We start from the raw sequence: 18140 nt of genomic DNA, 5'->3' as shown, positions 1-18140 counted from the left end.
CGCTCTAAAAGCCAGCTTTGTGTTTTACAGCCAGGCCCTCGCTTGGCATACGATTTTAATTAGAGTCTGGTTACACGGCTCGGCAGATGTGGAATGTATTTCTTAGCCCAGGTGGAATAAATCTATTGCCATAAAAACCAACCCCCCTGTTATTAAATTCTCCCTTCTAAATAGCCCAGTATTGAGATGCCCGCCCGCCCCCAGCCCCCTGCCCACACCCCCTCAATGCAAACCCTTCTCTAAGTGCTTAATGAGCTTTAATTTTATTATATTCCCCCGTTGTATGAAACGGGCTTCTGGTCCCAGCACAGGTTCCCGGCTACTGGCCCTGCTGAGAGAGGGGGTGTGGGCTGCCAGGGAGGACCCCAGTGTGGAAGGGGTGGGCTGGTGAGCCCCACGGCCAGGGGGAAATTTGGGGGGGGCGGCTGGCACAAGGGTGTCACCCTGCCCTGCACCCAGAAGGGGATGCTTGAGCCTGGAGATGGCAGAGCTCAGCACCAGCTCCTGGTGGACCATCATGCCATCCCCAGTGACAGGGATGCTTGTGGGGGTTGGTCCCCCCCCCAGTTTGGAGACCTGTGTCTGTTTGGGGGAGGGACGAGGGACCAGCTTCGAGGTCCCAGCCCCCCCCAGGGACATCCCTGCTCTTCCCAGGTCTCCTGTGGTGCACAGGGCAGCCATGAGTGTGTCCGGGGTGCTGAGCCCCATCCCCATCCCCAGGCCCGTCCGTGGCTCTTGAAACACCCCAGCACGGGCAGAGCCACTTGGGGAGGCAGGCAGAGGCATTAGCGGGGAGACCTGCCCCCCCCAATCCAGGATGTCAGCCCCACACTGGCTCTAATTCCCCTGCATCCCAACCACGATCCCCAGTGACTGCTCCACTGTCCCCAGGCCCCCCCCCAAGGAGGGGACGCAGCCCCCGGACAGGGTCCCTGGCGTGGTGTTGCCGATGCAGCTCCCTCCTCACCCTTCACCACAGGCACGATGTCACAGGGGGTCTGGCCGCGTGCCACACGATGCCTGTCCCATGCCAAGGCACGAGAGGACAGGAATTAACTCACAGGGATGTTCTTGTAACCCCAGCAGTGAAACAATCGCCCCACAGTCCCAGCCTCACCCTCCCCGGGGCCAAAACACCCATCAGGGGATGCTGGTGTGCAATGGAGTTGGGACAGAACATCCCACCTCTGGGGAATTAAATTTTCTCCACCTCCCTTTCATGTTACCGGTGCCAGGGGGCTGTTGGCAGGTTCTGGGGAGTTGTTTCCATGGGTCTGGGGGCTGCACTCAGCACCCAGCCCCTGGTGACACTCGCTGACACCCACCGCCATGGCACACTGTCACATAACCACCACAGCACCCGCTCACAGTGTCCTGCTAAATTTGGGGGTCACCCAGCTTGCTAAATCTGGGGTTTTGAAGAGTTTTGACTTGTTTATCCAAGAGCAGATCTGATTCTCATCATCATCATCATTCTTCTCCTCCATCGCTGCTCCTGCTCCAGCTCCTGCTCACCCACCACAATCTCTTCTGCTCAGGCAGCCATCCTCACCGTACATTTTAAATAATAATATTCAAATAAGATTATTGTTATAACGATGGATTTCTGGCATTCCTCCTGTCCCACATGGCCCATCTCAAGGGACCGCATCTCTCCAGCCCTCTACCCCACTCACCATGGGGCTGCACTTCCAAAAAGAATTTAGGAGTAAATCTGGGTGGGAAGGAGCCCAACGGCAGCACCCTCAGCCATCCTCACCCTCTCCCAGCCTTGTATACCAGGGATACCTGCTGTAGGGGTGTCCCTACCACTCCATAGCTCCCCGGTTTTGGCCATGAGGATGCTAGTGGAGGTGTTGTCAAAAACTTTTCTAAAATCCCAGTGTATCCCATCCCTCCTCGCCCGCCGTGCACACAGCTGGAGGTCGGGTTGAACCTGACCCACACTGATGGTCCCCATCACATCTTCTCATCCTTTGCCTGGAGGTGATGCTCTCCAGTAGTGGTGGCCAGAGCGGGATCTTGGGTGCTTTGGCCCCAAAAGCAAACCCTCTTCCCTGCCCAGGGGTGGAGCAGAAAGGGGGTGCTGATGGGTGGGTTTGGAGGCACACAAATCCTTGCCACTGCCAAAGGAGGGGACGTGCCTGCTTCCCACTGGCTCTGCAGTGCTGCCCACCGTGGTCCAGGGATGGTCCACCCGAGTCCATCCCACGCCAGCATTGCCGGTTGGGTGGATAAAGCTGCTCTAACGCTGTTAAAAAGCTTTTTCCATGCCAGGACTTGCCAGTTCCTCAGTCAGAGCCCAGTGCTAGAGAGAAAAAATTGATTTCTGCGGGGTGAGGAACAGCATTTTGGTCTCCTGGGCGGGTCATACATCCCCCCATGACACCCCACCAGGCTGGAAAAAAGCCTGAAAATGCTTTTTGAGATGGAAACTCAGAAACATTGTAAAAAATAAGGCAGCATTTCTAAACAAATCTCCAAGTGCTGGGGGTCTTACCTACTCGGATGCAAATCAGGAGTAATTAGGGGCCAACAGGTTGCAGCTGTGAATTCAGACCTTCTGCAAGACCTTGTGGAGGCCAAAATTCTGGGTGGGTTCAAACAGGGACCAGGTGAGTGCATGGAGCTGCCGGTGGCTATTGAGCACAATGGGTTTGGATGTGACATCCACCTTCAAGCCCTGACCCATCCCCTGCCAGGAACCAGGGGGGCACCCCAAGGAAGGGGCAGCTCCCACTCGCCCTGATTCTTGTGTTTTCCCTCAATTTGGGGAGGCAAGGCTGGTGGGGGGGTTGTCTGCACGCTCCCCTCCAGCGGGCTAAGCAGCAACTTCAAAATTCACTGCAGGGAATAAAACCCCAAGCAGCAGCATCTGCTCCCCAAGATCCCACCTCTCCCAGCAGGGACCACAGGCTGGAGAGGGGAGCAGATTCAAAGCAAGGGCTGGAGCTCCTGGCAAAGCCTGGAGAGCTTCATGAACCATCACAACACTCTGTTGGGCCTCTAAAAAAGCTCTAGGATGTCTAAAAAACCAGAGGAGAGAGGGAAGAAGAGGAGGACATGGGAGAGGAGCATGCACAGTGTCACGGGGCACCCCAGGCCTGCTGAGTCCATCCCACAGGGACACTGGGATGTCACTTCCCAAAAATCTTCCACTGACGTATCCCACTGGACTATCCCCAAACCAAGATGTTTGAAGAACAAAATCCCAGGGATTTTTGGTTGCAAGAGATGCCTCCTCCCTCCCCGTACCTTGGTGTAAAGGGAATAAAACCGCAAGCTCTGTGAAAAGCAGAGCCTGAGCCCTCCCCACCAATTCCCGGCTGGGAGACTTGGCGCGGGGCTCACCCATAAGTTTTCCCCCAGCTGGCCTCTCTCCTGGCCTGCTGGCTGGTATTTTGCAATCGCTTTTGTGCCAAGGAGCTGCGGATGACGTTATCCCTCTTCCCCAGACCAGGTGTGGGGAGCACGGCTGCTCCCCAGGGGGTGAAAAACTTCACAAGGGAGGAGGGACTATCCCCACTGGGAAATGGGACCCCGGGACTGGTAAGAGCATCAGCCAAGGCTTGTTTTGGAGCCCCGCATGGACATTGGGCTACTCTACTGCTGGTCTCACAAAAAGGAAGAGCAATGAGCTACAACCAAGCTGTGGCTGCAAGTCCCAGCTCCCATCACTTGTCCACATTCAGCTCAGCATTTGTCTTCACCGAGGACCTGCAACATGACCCCAAGGGGCACCAAGTCCCTTGGAAGGTAGTCAGCAGCCAAGTCAACCCCGATTTCCACTTCCCAACCAGCACACATGCTGCCTGGCCGAGGAAGAGAGGTAAAACTCAAGCTTTGGGTCACAGGAAAATGATTCCTCCAAGGCAAGGACAAGCTTGAAAGGGTTAAATTTCAATTTCAAAGACAAAGAAATTGCCATTTCACAAGAAAATGGTTCTTACAAGGCAAGGACCAGCTTGAAAGGGTTAAATTACCATTTCAAAGACAAAACCTTCCTCAAAATCCTTTTGGATGCGCAGGGTTAAACCTTGGCCATGCCAACATGAAGGACAAAACTCCCTCTGATTCTGGTACGCCCTGATTTTCACCAGAGCTGTTTAGATCTACAGGGCAGGTTCAAGGGCAAGAGGCACCCAAATGCCTTTGGGGATCTGGTGATCCTGGGTGAGAGGTTGGCAAACCTGAGCTGGAAACTCAGCAGCAGTCACACGATCTCTTGCTTATTGGCAGATCAGCGCTCCCTGGAGAGCTTGTTCTAGTAATTTTGGGTATCTATCACAGGCTGGTGGTCATTTAGATGAAGGGCCAAATTATATTCACCTCTAACCGGCCTCTTTTGTTGATTTTGGTGATTCACATTCAGCTTCAAATGCCAATAATCCATCTTGGAATGTGAGCAAAGTAATTTGCAGTTTTCCCCTGGAAACCTCTTGGCCCAGGTAACGATCGCTAATAGCCTCATCACGTATTGATGCAACTATCATCACATATTGAAAGCCTTCACTCGTTGTGCAACTGGGTCTTCCTGACTTCCAAGGAAGGTCATCGAGGGAAGGACAACGTGCATCTCTCCTCTGTGTCACGTCTGGGCTGATACGTCAGTAGGCTCCAGATTCCCTCACTCCACCGAGGAGGAGAAGGAGCCTGCACCAGTGTCTGTGTAACTTCTCGGGACGTGCTAAAAGCAGCCTGGAAGGGGATCAATGTTTCTGTTCGTTATTTAGTGCCGATCCTCCTGCCACGGAACGGGAGCCGGAAGCCTGATGGGGTTCGGAGGAATCTTAGTGGGTTGCTCTGCAGCCCCCTGCCAAACCCCTCTTGCTGTCCGGGGCAGCGCCCCGGTGAGTAAAACTCTGCTTTACCAGGTTTTCCTGCGCAAGCTGCGGCCTGGAGCACTCGGCACCAAGCAAAAACCAGCTATAGAGCCATGCAGGGAAAAAAAAAAAATTAAAAAACCTGTATTTGGCCTGTTTGGATGGACACTGACATGGTAGGTGGGGGGCGGGCAGACACACTTGCCTACATTTCCCATCTAGATCGGTTTCTTGGAGACCTGCCTGTCCATCCCGCTCTGGACCTGGAGGTTTAATATCTTGTGGTTCCCTTTGTTTGCAGAAATGCTGGAGGTTGGAGCAGCGAGGTTGGAGGTTGGGTGCTGAGGTCGTCCTGGAGTTTTGCCCTTCCTGCATCCCCGACCCATCTCACTGCAGCTGTCCCTGGGGGAATAACCACCCTGAGGCTCCAGCAGCCGGTGGCCCTGCCACCCAGGGTGGGAGAGACATGGAGACAGGCAAGAGCCAGCTCCCAACCATGGGGGTGGGCTCCTAGGACCTTCCTCCCCTGGGACGAGAGCTGAGCTTGCAGTTGGGCTGGGAACAGGCGATGGGTTCCCACCTGCCCAGAGCCAGTATGCAAGCCCATGGTGACATGTTCAGCTTTCTCCAAGCAGGACCAAGTCCTAGAGGGCAACCAGACGGGATCTTTCCTAAAATGTGAGTCTTCGTGTCGTGAAAAAATGAGAGATGCATGGCGTAGCAGCAACAGGACCAACTGATGAAAATGACCTCCCACCCAGACCTCAGCAGCTTTGCGCTGCTTGATGGGAACCCCATGCCAAGAGCCCAGCCTGCTCCAACCCCTAACAGTGCTTGAAGAACCATTGCTGAGCACAAACATGAAGAAACATCTCATTTTCTGTTGTAAACAGCGATCGCAGACACCATTCAGGAGATGGAGACCCCCCTTCCCAGTGCAAGCAGGACTCCTGCTGATATGGATCGCTCACACACACATGTCTTTAGCATGGCCACTCTCTTCAAAGACAATTTTTTCCATCCCATGGGAGGAGAAGACCTCTCTTGTGCTGCAGGGCAGCTGCAGGATGGTGCAAGAGGGACAAGGGGTTGGCAACGATGTTGTTCATCCCCCTGCAGAGAAGAACAATCTCATTCCAGGGCTGCTGGACGAAACTGGTGAGATGGGGTGCTGAGGGGAAGGAAGCCATCGGGACAGCTGTACCATGAATCAGTGTCCAAGGCACGCTGCAACGTTCGTCCTGATGCTCAGCACCTGGGAAAACCCTTAAGACATGTGTCCCCTTGCCCCACCAGGTGCCCTGGGACACCATGAGTGGGATCCTCTAGCCAAAAACATGTCCAAATGCAATGTCCCCTACCAGGCCGGTCACACTGGCTTCCCCCAGTGACCCTGAGGGAGAAATGGTGCTGCAAGGGCAGAGCTCATGCCACTGGACAGCCACATTCCACAGCAGCCCCTTCCATCACTTGGTCTCTGTCCCCTTTTGAACTCATTCTTGGCCATTGCAAGAAGCCGTGGTGCCCATTCCAGCCCATGGGTTGAACCTCACCACCTCAGCCCAGCTGAGACATGCACCTTCCCAGGGCAAAGAAGGTTAGCTGTCTTCCTCTGACCACTCAAAATCCACCCTTCTGGGCCCCTCCAGATCAAAAATCTGTCACACAACCACGTTTCAGAGATGTCCAGTCTACCCTGAGGAGACGTATGGCCAGATCTGAGCACAAGTCACGCTGCTGGCCACTCATGCAAGCAACTGCCCCATTGATGAGAAGCAGTTGATGCCTCCAGCTGGCAAAGCTCCTGGTGCAAGTTGTGGTGGCCACGATAGTGCTCCATGGAGGAAGATATGCCCCACATCAGTGCTCCTGTGGCTATGGCAGAGGTAGAAAGCCGGGCGCCCTCTCTGCAGAAGACGTGGTGGTGTCTGTGCTCAGCACAGCCTCCACCAGGCATGGCCAGACACCCAGATCCCATGGGCACAGCGAGCGTGTTGCACTGCAGAGATTGCAGCAAAACCAGGGCTATAAATCCGTGTGTTGTTCCTACCCAAGACCCCATCCACAGCCAGACCCCCCCCAGCCTGGGGGAAACAGTGTGGCTGGTACAAGGTGTGGTGATGGGGGATGGAGAAGTTCACGGTGCCACCACCGTTCCTCCCATGATGTAGGAAGGGGTTTGGTTGCCCCCAGGGATTCATGCCCGAGCATGAGGATGAAGGAAGGTGCTGAGACCCCAAGGGAAGAGCATTTGGTGGCTGTAGAAGACAATGTTGAGGGGATGGGCCAACAGTGGGCAAAGGAAGGGGTGAAGGAGGTCTGGGGACAAACAGGCGTGTGAAAGTAGAGGCATAAGGAGATAAATGGGCCGGTTCTGTCTAAGCAGAGGGATTTGTCCCAAATCAGCGCAGTTTTTGTCTCATTAATTAGACCCCATTTCCTCACTAAGCTCCATTTCTAACTCTTTTCCTGGTTGAGGCGCTCTGTCCTGCGTGTGCATGTGTGTTTGGGGATCTGGGTGCCAGCAACATGGTCAGGCCACAGGTCACAGCCGGGCGTTGGAGAAACTGTCAGTCTGGGATGGATATTGAAGAAATTGGGAGGGGCTGTGATATGGGACTGGTGGGACTGGGAGGCCCAAGCCAGCTACTGGAGGGACTGTGGGACCTGGAGGTTGGCTGCCGGGAGGGCCATGGAGGGTGCACAGGGGCTATCAGCTGTTGCATCTCCTAACTTAGATGACATGGGGAGCCTCATTCCTCAGGTGGCCACCCAAGGATGAGTCTGTCCTGAATTTCCAGCAGGTTCTGAGTCCCTCTCAGGGCAGATTTGGACATGGTGAGCAGACACTCGCTCTTCAAAATCAACAGTGCTGCCCACTGCCTTCCCAGCTTGGGGGAAGCCCAAGCCCAACTTGGCAAACCCTCAAATCCATCTTCCAGTGCCCACAAGAAACTGCTCCATCTCCAAAGTGGTCCAAGTCCTGAGCAGCAGCAGAGACCTCTGCACCTCCCAACCTTTCCATGGGGATGCCTCAAGCTTCACCCACTCAAACTCAACCCCCAAAGCTTGCAGAGGAGCATGTCCAGGGCAGAGCTCTTTGCCATTTGGACACGTGGCCAAGCTCTTCTCTCTTTCTCCTTCCAAGGCCACCACTTTCCCTTTTGGGGACACTGACCTCCAGCTCAGAGGGGCACAGCAAGATACGGGGTGATGTTTGCTCCGCAGTCCCTCTGCCTGTGTCTAATGGGTCTATCAGGATTATTTTCATTGTCTGTGCAGCTGGGAGGCAAAAAGGGGCGTCCGAGCCAAGCAATCCTTCTTACTTCATTTTCAACTGTTTTCAAAGCCCCTGATCAGACGACCCAGATGGTGCTAAATGGCCATGAACAACCTTTAAACAGTGGGTTATTGTTGTGCTCATTGAGTTAGATAATTGTGATGGGCCTGAACTAATTAATTTCTGCCCAAAAAAAAAGCACTGAATCATGGTCTTTTGGCAATGCTGGTGAGAAGGACTCGTGAGCAGTTTCCTTCGGATTTATCCAGCCTGTACAAACAGGGATGTCTGCTGGGGACTGTGTGGTCTCGTGAGCAAAAAAAAAAAAAAAAAAAAGAAAAAAGAAAAAGAGCAAGAAACACCACCCCAGTGCACTGGAAAGGGCAGCTGGAGGCAGCGTGGGCAGCTCCCTGCATCCTGCAGGGCAGGAGGACCATGAGCGCTGCGGGATGATGCTCCACCAGCTCCTTTATACCATCGGTTTGTCCTGCTTTTCCCTTCGGAAACCCCTCATTTGGGGATGGCCACGTAGCACGTCCAGGGCAGAGAGACCAAGCATCATGCCAGAGGAAAGAGCCCCCAGGGCAGTGGTGGTGCCACGCTGGTCACATTTCCCCCACCTCCCATCCATCCTTTGGCTCCAGCCCCGCCAGCCTTGGTCTCTGAGGATTTCCCTGTTTTTCTCATCACTCCTTTCTCAGCACCCGTCTTTCAGGCAGCCAGGGCCTTTTTCCAGTGTCCGGGTAGACCTGACTTGCTGGCAAAGCTTTTCTCTGCAGGGATTTTTTTTCTTTTCCAGTTTCGGGGGTGTCAAGCTTTGACAAAGGTGGAGGCAGGGAAATGCAATCTCATTTCCCCTGCAGCTTGGACAACCTGGCAGATTAGGTACATCCTGAGCTGCTCTGGCATCCGAAAAGCAGAAACAGGAGAAAAGAGTGATTACAGACACATTTCTATGTGAGAAGAGACAGGAAATATTAGGACTGTTTAGTCTGGAGAGGAGACAGGTCCACGGTGGCACGAGAAGAGCCTGTGAGCTGTGCAGCATGGCTCATCTGCTGGGTTCTCCATTTCTCACCGCCGAAAAAGAAAGGGATGTGCAAAGGAGAGCAGGTGTGGGGGCAGCACTCACCCAGCGTGGTGTGTGGGTCTGTCTGGATAACTGCAAGCATCATTTTAAGATAAATCCCAACCTTTTAGGGAGAAATCCCTGACTTCGGCTGGGGCAAGGTGATATGAGAACAGACACCCCAGATCACTGGGAGATGCTTTATGAGACAAAAATTAAAAACACCTCCAGAGCCGTGGGTTTCATACAGGACTTTCAGGGCAGCACCAAACCCAACAAAACCTTCTTTTATGTGACTTCATTTCCCCATGGCAGAACACCAATGGTGCCGAGACCCCCCAAACTGAGCGCTGCATGTCACCAGCACCAGCTCTTCTGCCTTGCCCGGTGGAGAACAAGGCTCCAGCAAACGTAGCCGAGAGGTATTGGCTTCCCCTTCACTCCTGAGCTGCCCGCGGGGAAGGGGGGCTTCATGCAGATTAAGGTGAAAGTAGATATTTTGCATGACTGAAAATCCGATGCAATGGAAAACAGCAGGAGCCAAGGAAGTGAGTGTAGCTGGCAATTATATAGACATATAGTTTAGAGAAGTGTTTTGACTAACCTGATAATAGAGCATGAAATAGCATGGCTCTGACGTAAAAAACCCCTAAGACCCCAGCAGTGGAGCCAAGATTTCTGATGGTGACTTGCCATCCGTCCCAGACCACACAGCCACAGGGTAATTCAGGTTGGACGGGACCCCAGGAGGTCCCTGGTCCAACCTCAGGCTCCAAGCAGGGACAGCTTTGAAGTTACATCAGGTTGCTCAGGGCTGCGTCCAGGCAAGGGCTGAGTTTCTCCAAGGATGGGATGCCCCTCCTTCCCTTGGTCCCTGTTCCAGCGTTTGATCAGCCTGAAGGGGAAAGCTTTTTTTGGCGTATCTTCCAGCTGGACTGGGTCCAGCCTGTCACTGCCTGCCTGATGCTGGGGACCCAAACTGGAACCAGTGCCCAAATGCTCTCTGCAGAGACCAAAGGTGCCTCAGCACAGGCTGCACCAGCCGTGGGATATCTGATGCACTTACCGAGCACAAAACAGATCAGAGGAAGAGGAGAGAGGGATTGCAGGAGGGCTGAGAGGAGATGCAGGTCTCACAGAAGAAGCAGCAGGAGATGTGGGTCCTGCGGAAGCAGTGGCAGCATGTAATTAAATCACACCATCTCCTCCCTGAGGGTCGAGAAGGGACTGTGGTGAGGACACAACTGCCCCAGGCAGGAGGCTGCAGTAAACACCCCTGTGTGTTGTGTTGCCCCTTGGAGCCAAATCCCTTCCAACGGGAGAGATGCTACCGCGGTCCAAGTGCATGGATGCTCCTGCCAATACCCCAAGGAGCGAGTTCAATGGAGCAGTTGCCCGGCGGTGCTCAGAACTAGCCGTTTAACCCAGGTACAAAATGTTGGCAGAGCCAAGGCAGATGCAGGCAGGGTGGCAAAACCTGTGGATGTCTCAGTCTTCGTGCAAGAGCCCTTCTCCTTGCAAGGGCTGGGCACACTGATGTCCCCCTCTCCTCCTGGCTCAGGCCACGGCGGGTGTCTGGGTCCATGCCAGGTTCTCTTGGACAGGACATTTGGAGCCCCAAAGCCCTCAGTGTCATACAAACTGCATTTGGGAATTCTGCTCTCAAGACACGAGGCAACCTCTGCGTGACAGCATGAAGGTCTATGCTGTTCCTCCAGCTCAGTGGTGCCACCAGTGGGTGCTGGCTTTCTGCTCACGGGGTTTATCCACATCAGCAAAGGTCTGAGCTGGCTGAAACCCCATCTCCTGCTCTGTGGCTCATTCAAGAGAAACCTGGGGACGGCAGCCCGAGGTGGGGGGACATCAGCCAGGATATGCAGGGAGGTCTCAGAGAGCTCCATTTTTCACCAACCGGGCATCATCTCTGCAACTACAAGCTGATTCTCCTTGCTCACAGATGTGCGAACAGTCATGATTGCAAGGTTTTGTTCTGTTCCCAACCCTTAAACAGATCAGGAATGAGACAACCAGCACAACTGGGCAATGACAGGGCTATAAACCCTGTTAAGAAGCTGTGAGGAAGGTGGCCCAGCTGTAAAGAAAGACTACAAAGGTGCTGAGCCACCTGGGGGTAAGGGGAGTCGTTAAAATGATTATATCATCATATCGTAAATGACTATATATCACATTAAAATGATCATATCATCATATCATTAAAATTCCTATATCATCACAATCATAAAATCATTAGCGAGGGCTCAGGGACACGTGGGTCTATGTGTGGCAGGGCAGGGTGGCCTCAGCCATGGTGGGGTGGGCGCCCACATGGTCCGTGCTGCAGCAGAGGTGACAGTGAGACACGTGGGATGTCCCCAGGGAACATCCCTGCACACCCTGGGAGCAGCCCCCTGAAATCCTCCGCAGAAAGCCCAGCCCTGCCCTGCAAACTCCGTGTCACAAGGGATGAAAAGTCCCACGGTGCTGTGCCGGCTCTGCCCCCCGATCAACCCCGTCTTCACGGCTCGGGGTGGAAACGGGGTGATTCCTGCAGAGGCAAACGGACGCAGGGAGGAGGAGCAGGGCGAGGGAGGCGATGCCACCAACCGCGAAATGTTGGCTTCTGATCTGTGGCTGCTGATCCAATTAAAAGGGTTAATCCCCAGAGATGCCCCCGTGGAGAAAGCAGCCTCTAAGAGGTCCCCCGGGGGAGGTGGTCATTAGGGCAGGCTCCTGAGGGGGACGGCTCCGGCCTATCACTGACACCATTGCAGGAGCTTACCCACCGCTTGTAGCCCAGTCCAGCCCCACAGCAAGTCCCTCTGCCCCTCCCCGGCCACACGCCACCCCTGTGCATGTCCCCAGCGCTCCTCTGGGATGTTTATTTACAGTCCTGGAGAAATGGTGGTCTCTGACACTTGCCAGCACTCAGGAGAAGGCTGATGTCTTCTCCTTCCCATGCCACTGCAGGGAAAAAAAAGCCAAAGGGCCCAAAAGGTTATGGGTGGAGAAGGATGGATGGATGGATGGATGGATGGATGGATGGATGGATGGATGGATGATGGATGGATGATGGATGGATGGATGATGGATGATGGATGGATGATGGATGGATCGATGGATGGATGGATGGATGGATGGATGGATGGATGGATGATGGATGGATGGATGGATGGATGGATGATGGATGATGGATGGATGATGGATGGATCGATGGATGGATGGATGGATGGATGGATGGATGGATGGATGGATGATGGATGGATGATGGATGGATGGATGGATGGATGATGGATGGATGATGGATGGATGGATGGATGGACGGATGGATGGATGGACGGATGGATGGATGATGGATGGATGATGGATGGATGATGGATGGATGATGGATGGATGGATGATGGATGGATGGATGGATGGACGGATGGATGGATGATGGATGGATGAGGACAGGTGGCTGGGGAAGGGTGAGGAACCCATCTAAGAAGCCCATGGTTGCAGCTCTGCCATCTGAAGAGAGAGCTGAGCCCACCCTTCCTGTCCCCACTGGCTCAGGGATCGCTTCAGATGGGTAAGAGCCCCTCCTGCCTCACCGCAGGGAGCAGAGGGGAGGCTTTTGGGGGTCTCCTCGGGTGGAGACAAGCTGTCCTGTGCCAGCCATGGCTGTGCCCCTCGGACAGCAGACACCATGCAAGGTGAGGTGCCTCCAGGTTTATTCCTCCAACCAAACCAGCAAAAACTAATGTCATCCCAATTTTCTTTGCCAGGAGCCGGCAGCCGAGATACGGCGCTTGGCTCCTGCCTAACTGGAGCTCGCCTCTTCGGTCTGTGTTGCTGCAGCGAGTGAGGGGGAACAGCAGCCAAGGCGAAAATGTTTTACTGTTCAATATAAAATTTATGGGGTGCCTTTTATGACAGCGTCCCAAAGCAGGGCTGCAGTAACGGGATAACTGAAAGGCAGCAGAAAGCCTGACTCACAACAACAGAGAGCTGGCAGTGGTGTAACACCCGACGGCGGGGGAGAAGCTGACACCGGAGAGGACGAGATGGTGCTCGGAGGCAGCCAGGGCCAGGAATGGGTCTGGGAGATAAACTTATGGGAGGATGGGACAGTCATATCAGGCAAATAACATCTTTGGAGACTTCCACATCTTTCTTTCGTGGTGGGTAGTACACTCAGCACCAAACCCTGTTTGCTGGGACCAGTTCCAGCACAAGGGCAATGGCAGAGGCAGGGGCAGAGCGGATCCAGTCCACCTCGGAGCACCAGGGCAATGCCATCCGCGTGTCCCCTGAAGGGACCAGGCAGTAGGATCAGCTCTTGGCGGGAAGTTCCTTGGGAAGGGCCTGCCTCTCCATCTCCATCTCGTGTCTCCAGGAAACCTCTCTCCAAAGAAACTCCCTCTTGCACATTGCAGTTAATCGCCAAATGTCCCTGCCCAGCGCAAAGCCCAGCTGGGGGGCCAGGGTGACACCGTGCTGAAGCTCTGTGCTTACTACAAACCCTCTTTTTTTAGAGAAACATAAGGCACCATGCTCGGGGTGGAGATGGCTCGGGGAGGGATGGCAGGGACCTCACCCCAGGCAGGCAGAGCCCTCCGGCGCTGCTCCATGAAGGTTTCTCCTGGCTCTGGAGCAGCTGGTGGCACCCACCACCCTCCTGGAGATGTAGAGGAGCTCTGGACACGGCCCTCACCTGATTTGCACCCACGAGGTCTCTTGCCTGTGTCCAAGCTCGGTATAACCTATATGGGCTCAGTATAACCTGTATGGGCTCAATATAACCTGTATGGGCTCACTATAACCTGTATGGGCTCACTATAACCTGTATGGGCCCAGTATAACCTGTATGGGCTCAGTATAACCTGTATGGGCTCACTATAACCTGTATGGGCTCAATATAACCTGTATGGGCCCAGTATAACCTGTATGGGCTCAGTATAACCTGTATGGGCTCAGTATAACCTATATGGGCCCAGTATAACCTGTATGGACTCAGTATAACCTGTATGGGCTCAGTATAACCTATATGGGCCCAGTATAACCTGTATGGACTCAGTATAACCTGTATGGGCTCAGTATAACCTATATGGGCCCAGTATAACCTGTATGGGCTCAGTATAACCTGTATGGGCTCAATATAACCTATATGGGCTCAGTATAACCTGTATGGGCTCAGTATAACCTGTATGGCCTCAGTATAACCTGTATGGGCCCAGTATAACCTATATGGGCTCAGTATAACCTGTATGGGCTCAGTATAACCTGTATGGGCTCACCAATCTATACTGGGCTCAGTAACCTATAGATACTGGGAGGAAACCTCATCGGGGCTGGGCAGGGCAGGGTTTGTGCTGGTTTTCTTCAGGCCTTCACTAGGAACCCAACTGGGCAGCTTCATTTCAAACACCTGCCACTTCTGGTAAATGAGTATAAATTGGGCCTGGCTCTGCTTCAATTAGAGCACGCAAGAGCTAAGAGTTAATTAGGCTGGTGAGCGAGGGGTCAGGCGTAGCGTGGGGACTGGCAGCACCCTCCCTGAACGCAAGCAGCTCCAGTCTCTCTCCCTTCACCCCACACCACGAGGAACACCCCTAAGGCCCAAAGCACCGCAAGGATTTTTTTTCCCCTGGGTAAATTTAAGCAGACGGGCCCCGTCCCCTGGCTCGTCGGTGCCCACCGACTGCTCCGCTTATCCCCGGTTGCTCCTTGCTGCAGGTCGGCGGGAGCGTTGCTCTTTCTCCCCTCTGTCCTTTGGCCACGGACAGACCTGGTTTCCATCCACATCCCGAGCGCGTGGCAGCAATCCCCGATTTTTTATTTTTTTGGAGCATAATGAAGAGAGAAGGGGAAGGCACGGCCGTCCCTGGGGTGGGAGCTGCTCGCGTTGATCCTTTTATAGCCCCACGTGAGCCGTTGCCTGTCCAAGAGAGAGCACCTGCACTCACTTAGCAGCTTGCTCGGGCGCCCGTCCAGAGCACCAGGACCTCCCGTTTCCTGGCCCATGTTTGCCCCCAGCCTTTGCCTGACCCCCCATACCCTCTGCCAGCCCCCAGCTCCGTTTTCAGCCCCAAATTGCCTGCGGACCGTACGAAAGTGGGATGGGATGATCCCCCTCCCGATGATGAGCAAAGCATCCATGGGATGCTCTTGGCATGCGTTCATCCCGCATCCCAACCCTGAGGACGTTGCCTGAGGGGGTCAGACCCCACTGGGATGGGGGTCCCAAATGGGCCCCCCCCCGAGCTGTAACACAGAAGAGCCAGCAGAGGAGGCTGAATCAAGAAGACGCTTTAATCAGATTTATCGGACAGATCTGGATCTCCAAATAAATAGATTTATCAAAACAGAATAAAACAAGAAACCAGGGATAAATACATGTACCAAAACAACCTGAAAATCCCCCAAAGCTATTTCCAGACAGGGGGAGGGCAATGCTGCTGCCCATCCTCCTCCCCACACTGCAGAAATGGTCCTGTTCACCCTTTGGGAGATGCCCCTCCTGTGAATACAGCCCAGTAGATATTATGTAGGATATATATAAATATATAGCATAATAACATGCTTAGTAGCGACCTTAGTGCAGTGTTCGGGGTCTCAGACCCTGTCAGCAGGTGGGTCCTCCCAAAAACTACGTCTTCCAGTAACCTGCAAAGAAGGGAAAAGAATCCTCCCAGCTGAAACAGAGGAGAAAAGACCCAAGATTTTTCAGGCAACCCCCCTTTGGAGGGCACTCAGCCAAAGAAACCCTTTGCAGATCACAGAGGTTCCAAAGAAAAGAAATACGGATGATTTTTCTCTCCTTGCAGGTCACCTTTACGCCGGCGGTTGGTAAAAAGCGTGGTCGTGTTCTGCTTTACTGCTCGCTCCTGGCGCTCTGCAGAAAGGCCAGGGTGTCAGGGATGTACCCCACCTCTTCACGTCGCCCCAGGCCTCGCCTTTCCCTCCTCCCTCTGCCCCCCGACACCTTCGGTTGCAGGAGACAACGGGTGGCCTCTCACGCTCTTCGGCACCTCCGTGGCTGCGCCTCCAGTGCGGTTCAGGTTGGTTCATTTGCTGGAGTTTCTGTCGTTTACACTAGTGTATCCTTTATTGCTGTGCCAGTCTATTTAATAATGCAACTTTGGTTTTCCTATATATGTGTATGTGTGTGTGTGTGTAGATAAATCGATAGCTAGGTTAAAGTTTGTTGTTGTGTTGTTTTTTTTTTTTTTCTTTTTCCTTACAAGTTCTTCGTTTCTTTCTCTGGGCTCTCTGTCATCCTCAGCTCTGACGTCTGGGCTCGGAAAATGTTCCAGTGACCTGGGTGGGCAGAGATGGACGCTCAACAACAATCCTCAGAGCAGGAAAACAGAATTTACCCCACACACAGCACCCTCTGCACTGGACGACCCATGAGGACCCTGATGGGTGAGAAATGGGGGGAAAGGTCTCCCCACAGTGCTGTGGCCGGAGCAGCTCATGAGCAGCCCCAGTAATCTGGTCCTAATCTTGCAATTAAAATGGTATTTGAGGTCATGAGAGGCCCTATATACATCTTGCAATGCAATTAACAGCACAATTAATGGCAATGCCAATGCTTTCGCTGGAAACCACTCCTGTGCGAGCAAAAGAAAAGAGATCGGTCTGAAATGGGGGTAAATCACTCCATCTGCCTCTTCAAAGTGTGCTTTAACGTGAGTGGTTAGGGCCGTGTCCTCCCCCGGCATGGACTCCCTGCCTCTCAGGTGGGGCGAAGCATTTTGCTTGTCCTCTGATTCATCATCAGAAACCCAAAATTCACATTTTTTGGGCCATGGGCATGGGGTAGGGTGGGTATGTTTCTCTGCTCTCTTTGTCAGCACAGGGTGATGGCTGTCAGCCCCAATTCTTGGGGGTGGATTGCTCAAACACCACCACACCCCCCCATTTATACTCATTTTTCTGCTGCCATCCCAGCCTCGCAGGGCTTTGCAACCACCTATGGCCAGGGAAAGTCCTGCTGCAGAAGGAAAAGAAACCCCCTCAGGTGCCCCCACAGCTTCCCAGGTGAGCTGCAGATCCCTGCAAAGCAAACGCACTGGAGGAAGCTGGGAAACACCCCCAAAATGGGCACAAAGCTTCCCAACTCCCCCTCCTTGCCCCCCCAAAACACCGGCATCCCCTACTTGCAGGAGGTGGCTGGAGGTGTTTTCCCTCTAGGTGGTCACTTCCCCCGTAACCCCAGCAAGGATTATGCAGCCCTAACGTCGTCATCCCTAGGGGGGGTGTATTTTCTAGCTGAATTAATCTCCTGTTGTGAAGAAATCACCAGCAAATGCTTTCCTAGGACTTGCAGCGACAGCAGAGGGACGGTTTCACAACAGGATTATTTGTCAGGGGAAACTGAGGCACGAAGAAGGAGGCACATGCCAGAGACCTCATGGGGGTGCAAAGCCCAACCTGGGAGCAGAGACCTAAAAATCCCCCAGGGTTTGGTCAAGAGGTGTTGTCTCAAACGGATTGGAGGTGAAAACAAATCTCCACCCTCCCTGGGGCACTGGGTGTGCTGGTATGCACTGGGCAGCAGCACCATTCCCGGCTGACCCGGTGACCTGTGGGTGCTGGACAATACAGGAATGGCTCTGATCCGAACCTAACCCGTTAAACTCTAACCCAGCCCGGGCAAAGAGGCAGCCAGCGGGAAATAGCACGGCAGTTTTGCTCTGCACAAGCACTCTCGGCATGTGCGCTGGCATTCCGGCTTTTTGTAACATTTACGCACATCCAAGAACATTAAGAATGATTTTTAAAAATATTTCAAGAGTTTATTTTTTTTCAAATCCCTTGCATCTTTTTTCTTCCCCCCTCCCCCAGTAACACCAGATGGATTAAATATAAAAAAATCAAACAGTTTTACAGGCTTTGGAGAGACAAAGCCTTTGGATTTCACAAGCGTGCATCCACTTTTAGAAAGCTGGCTGCCCTTTCTGATACCATAAAGTGAAAATGT

At 53.5% G+C, this 18140-nt stretch overlaps 1 protein-coding gene across 1 annotated transcript in view; it reads right to left on the bottom strand.

Annotated features, from left to right (window-relative positions):
- Positions 1-15686: 15686 nt before the first annotated feature.
- CHRDL2 (chordin like 2) overlaps positions 15687-18140 on the bottom strand; it is a 28196-nt gene continuing 25742 nt past the window's right edge. Inside the window, exon 11 of the mRNA XM_074919084.1 lies at positions 15687-16471. Within this exon, the coding sequence (XP_074775185.1) occupies positions 16392-16471 (80 nt within the window). The 3' untranslated portion in view covers positions 15687-16391. The remainder of the gene's footprint in view (positions 16472-18140) is intronic.

This window comes from Athene noctua, chromosome 1 (assembly GCF_965140245.1).
Source record: "Athene noctua chromosome 1, bAthNoc1.hap1.1, whole genome shotgun sequence".
Lineage (NCBI taxonomy): Eukaryota > Metazoa > Chordata > Aves > Strigiformes > Strigidae > Athene > Athene noctua.
This window is presented reverse-complemented; position numbering and strand designations above follow the sequence as displayed.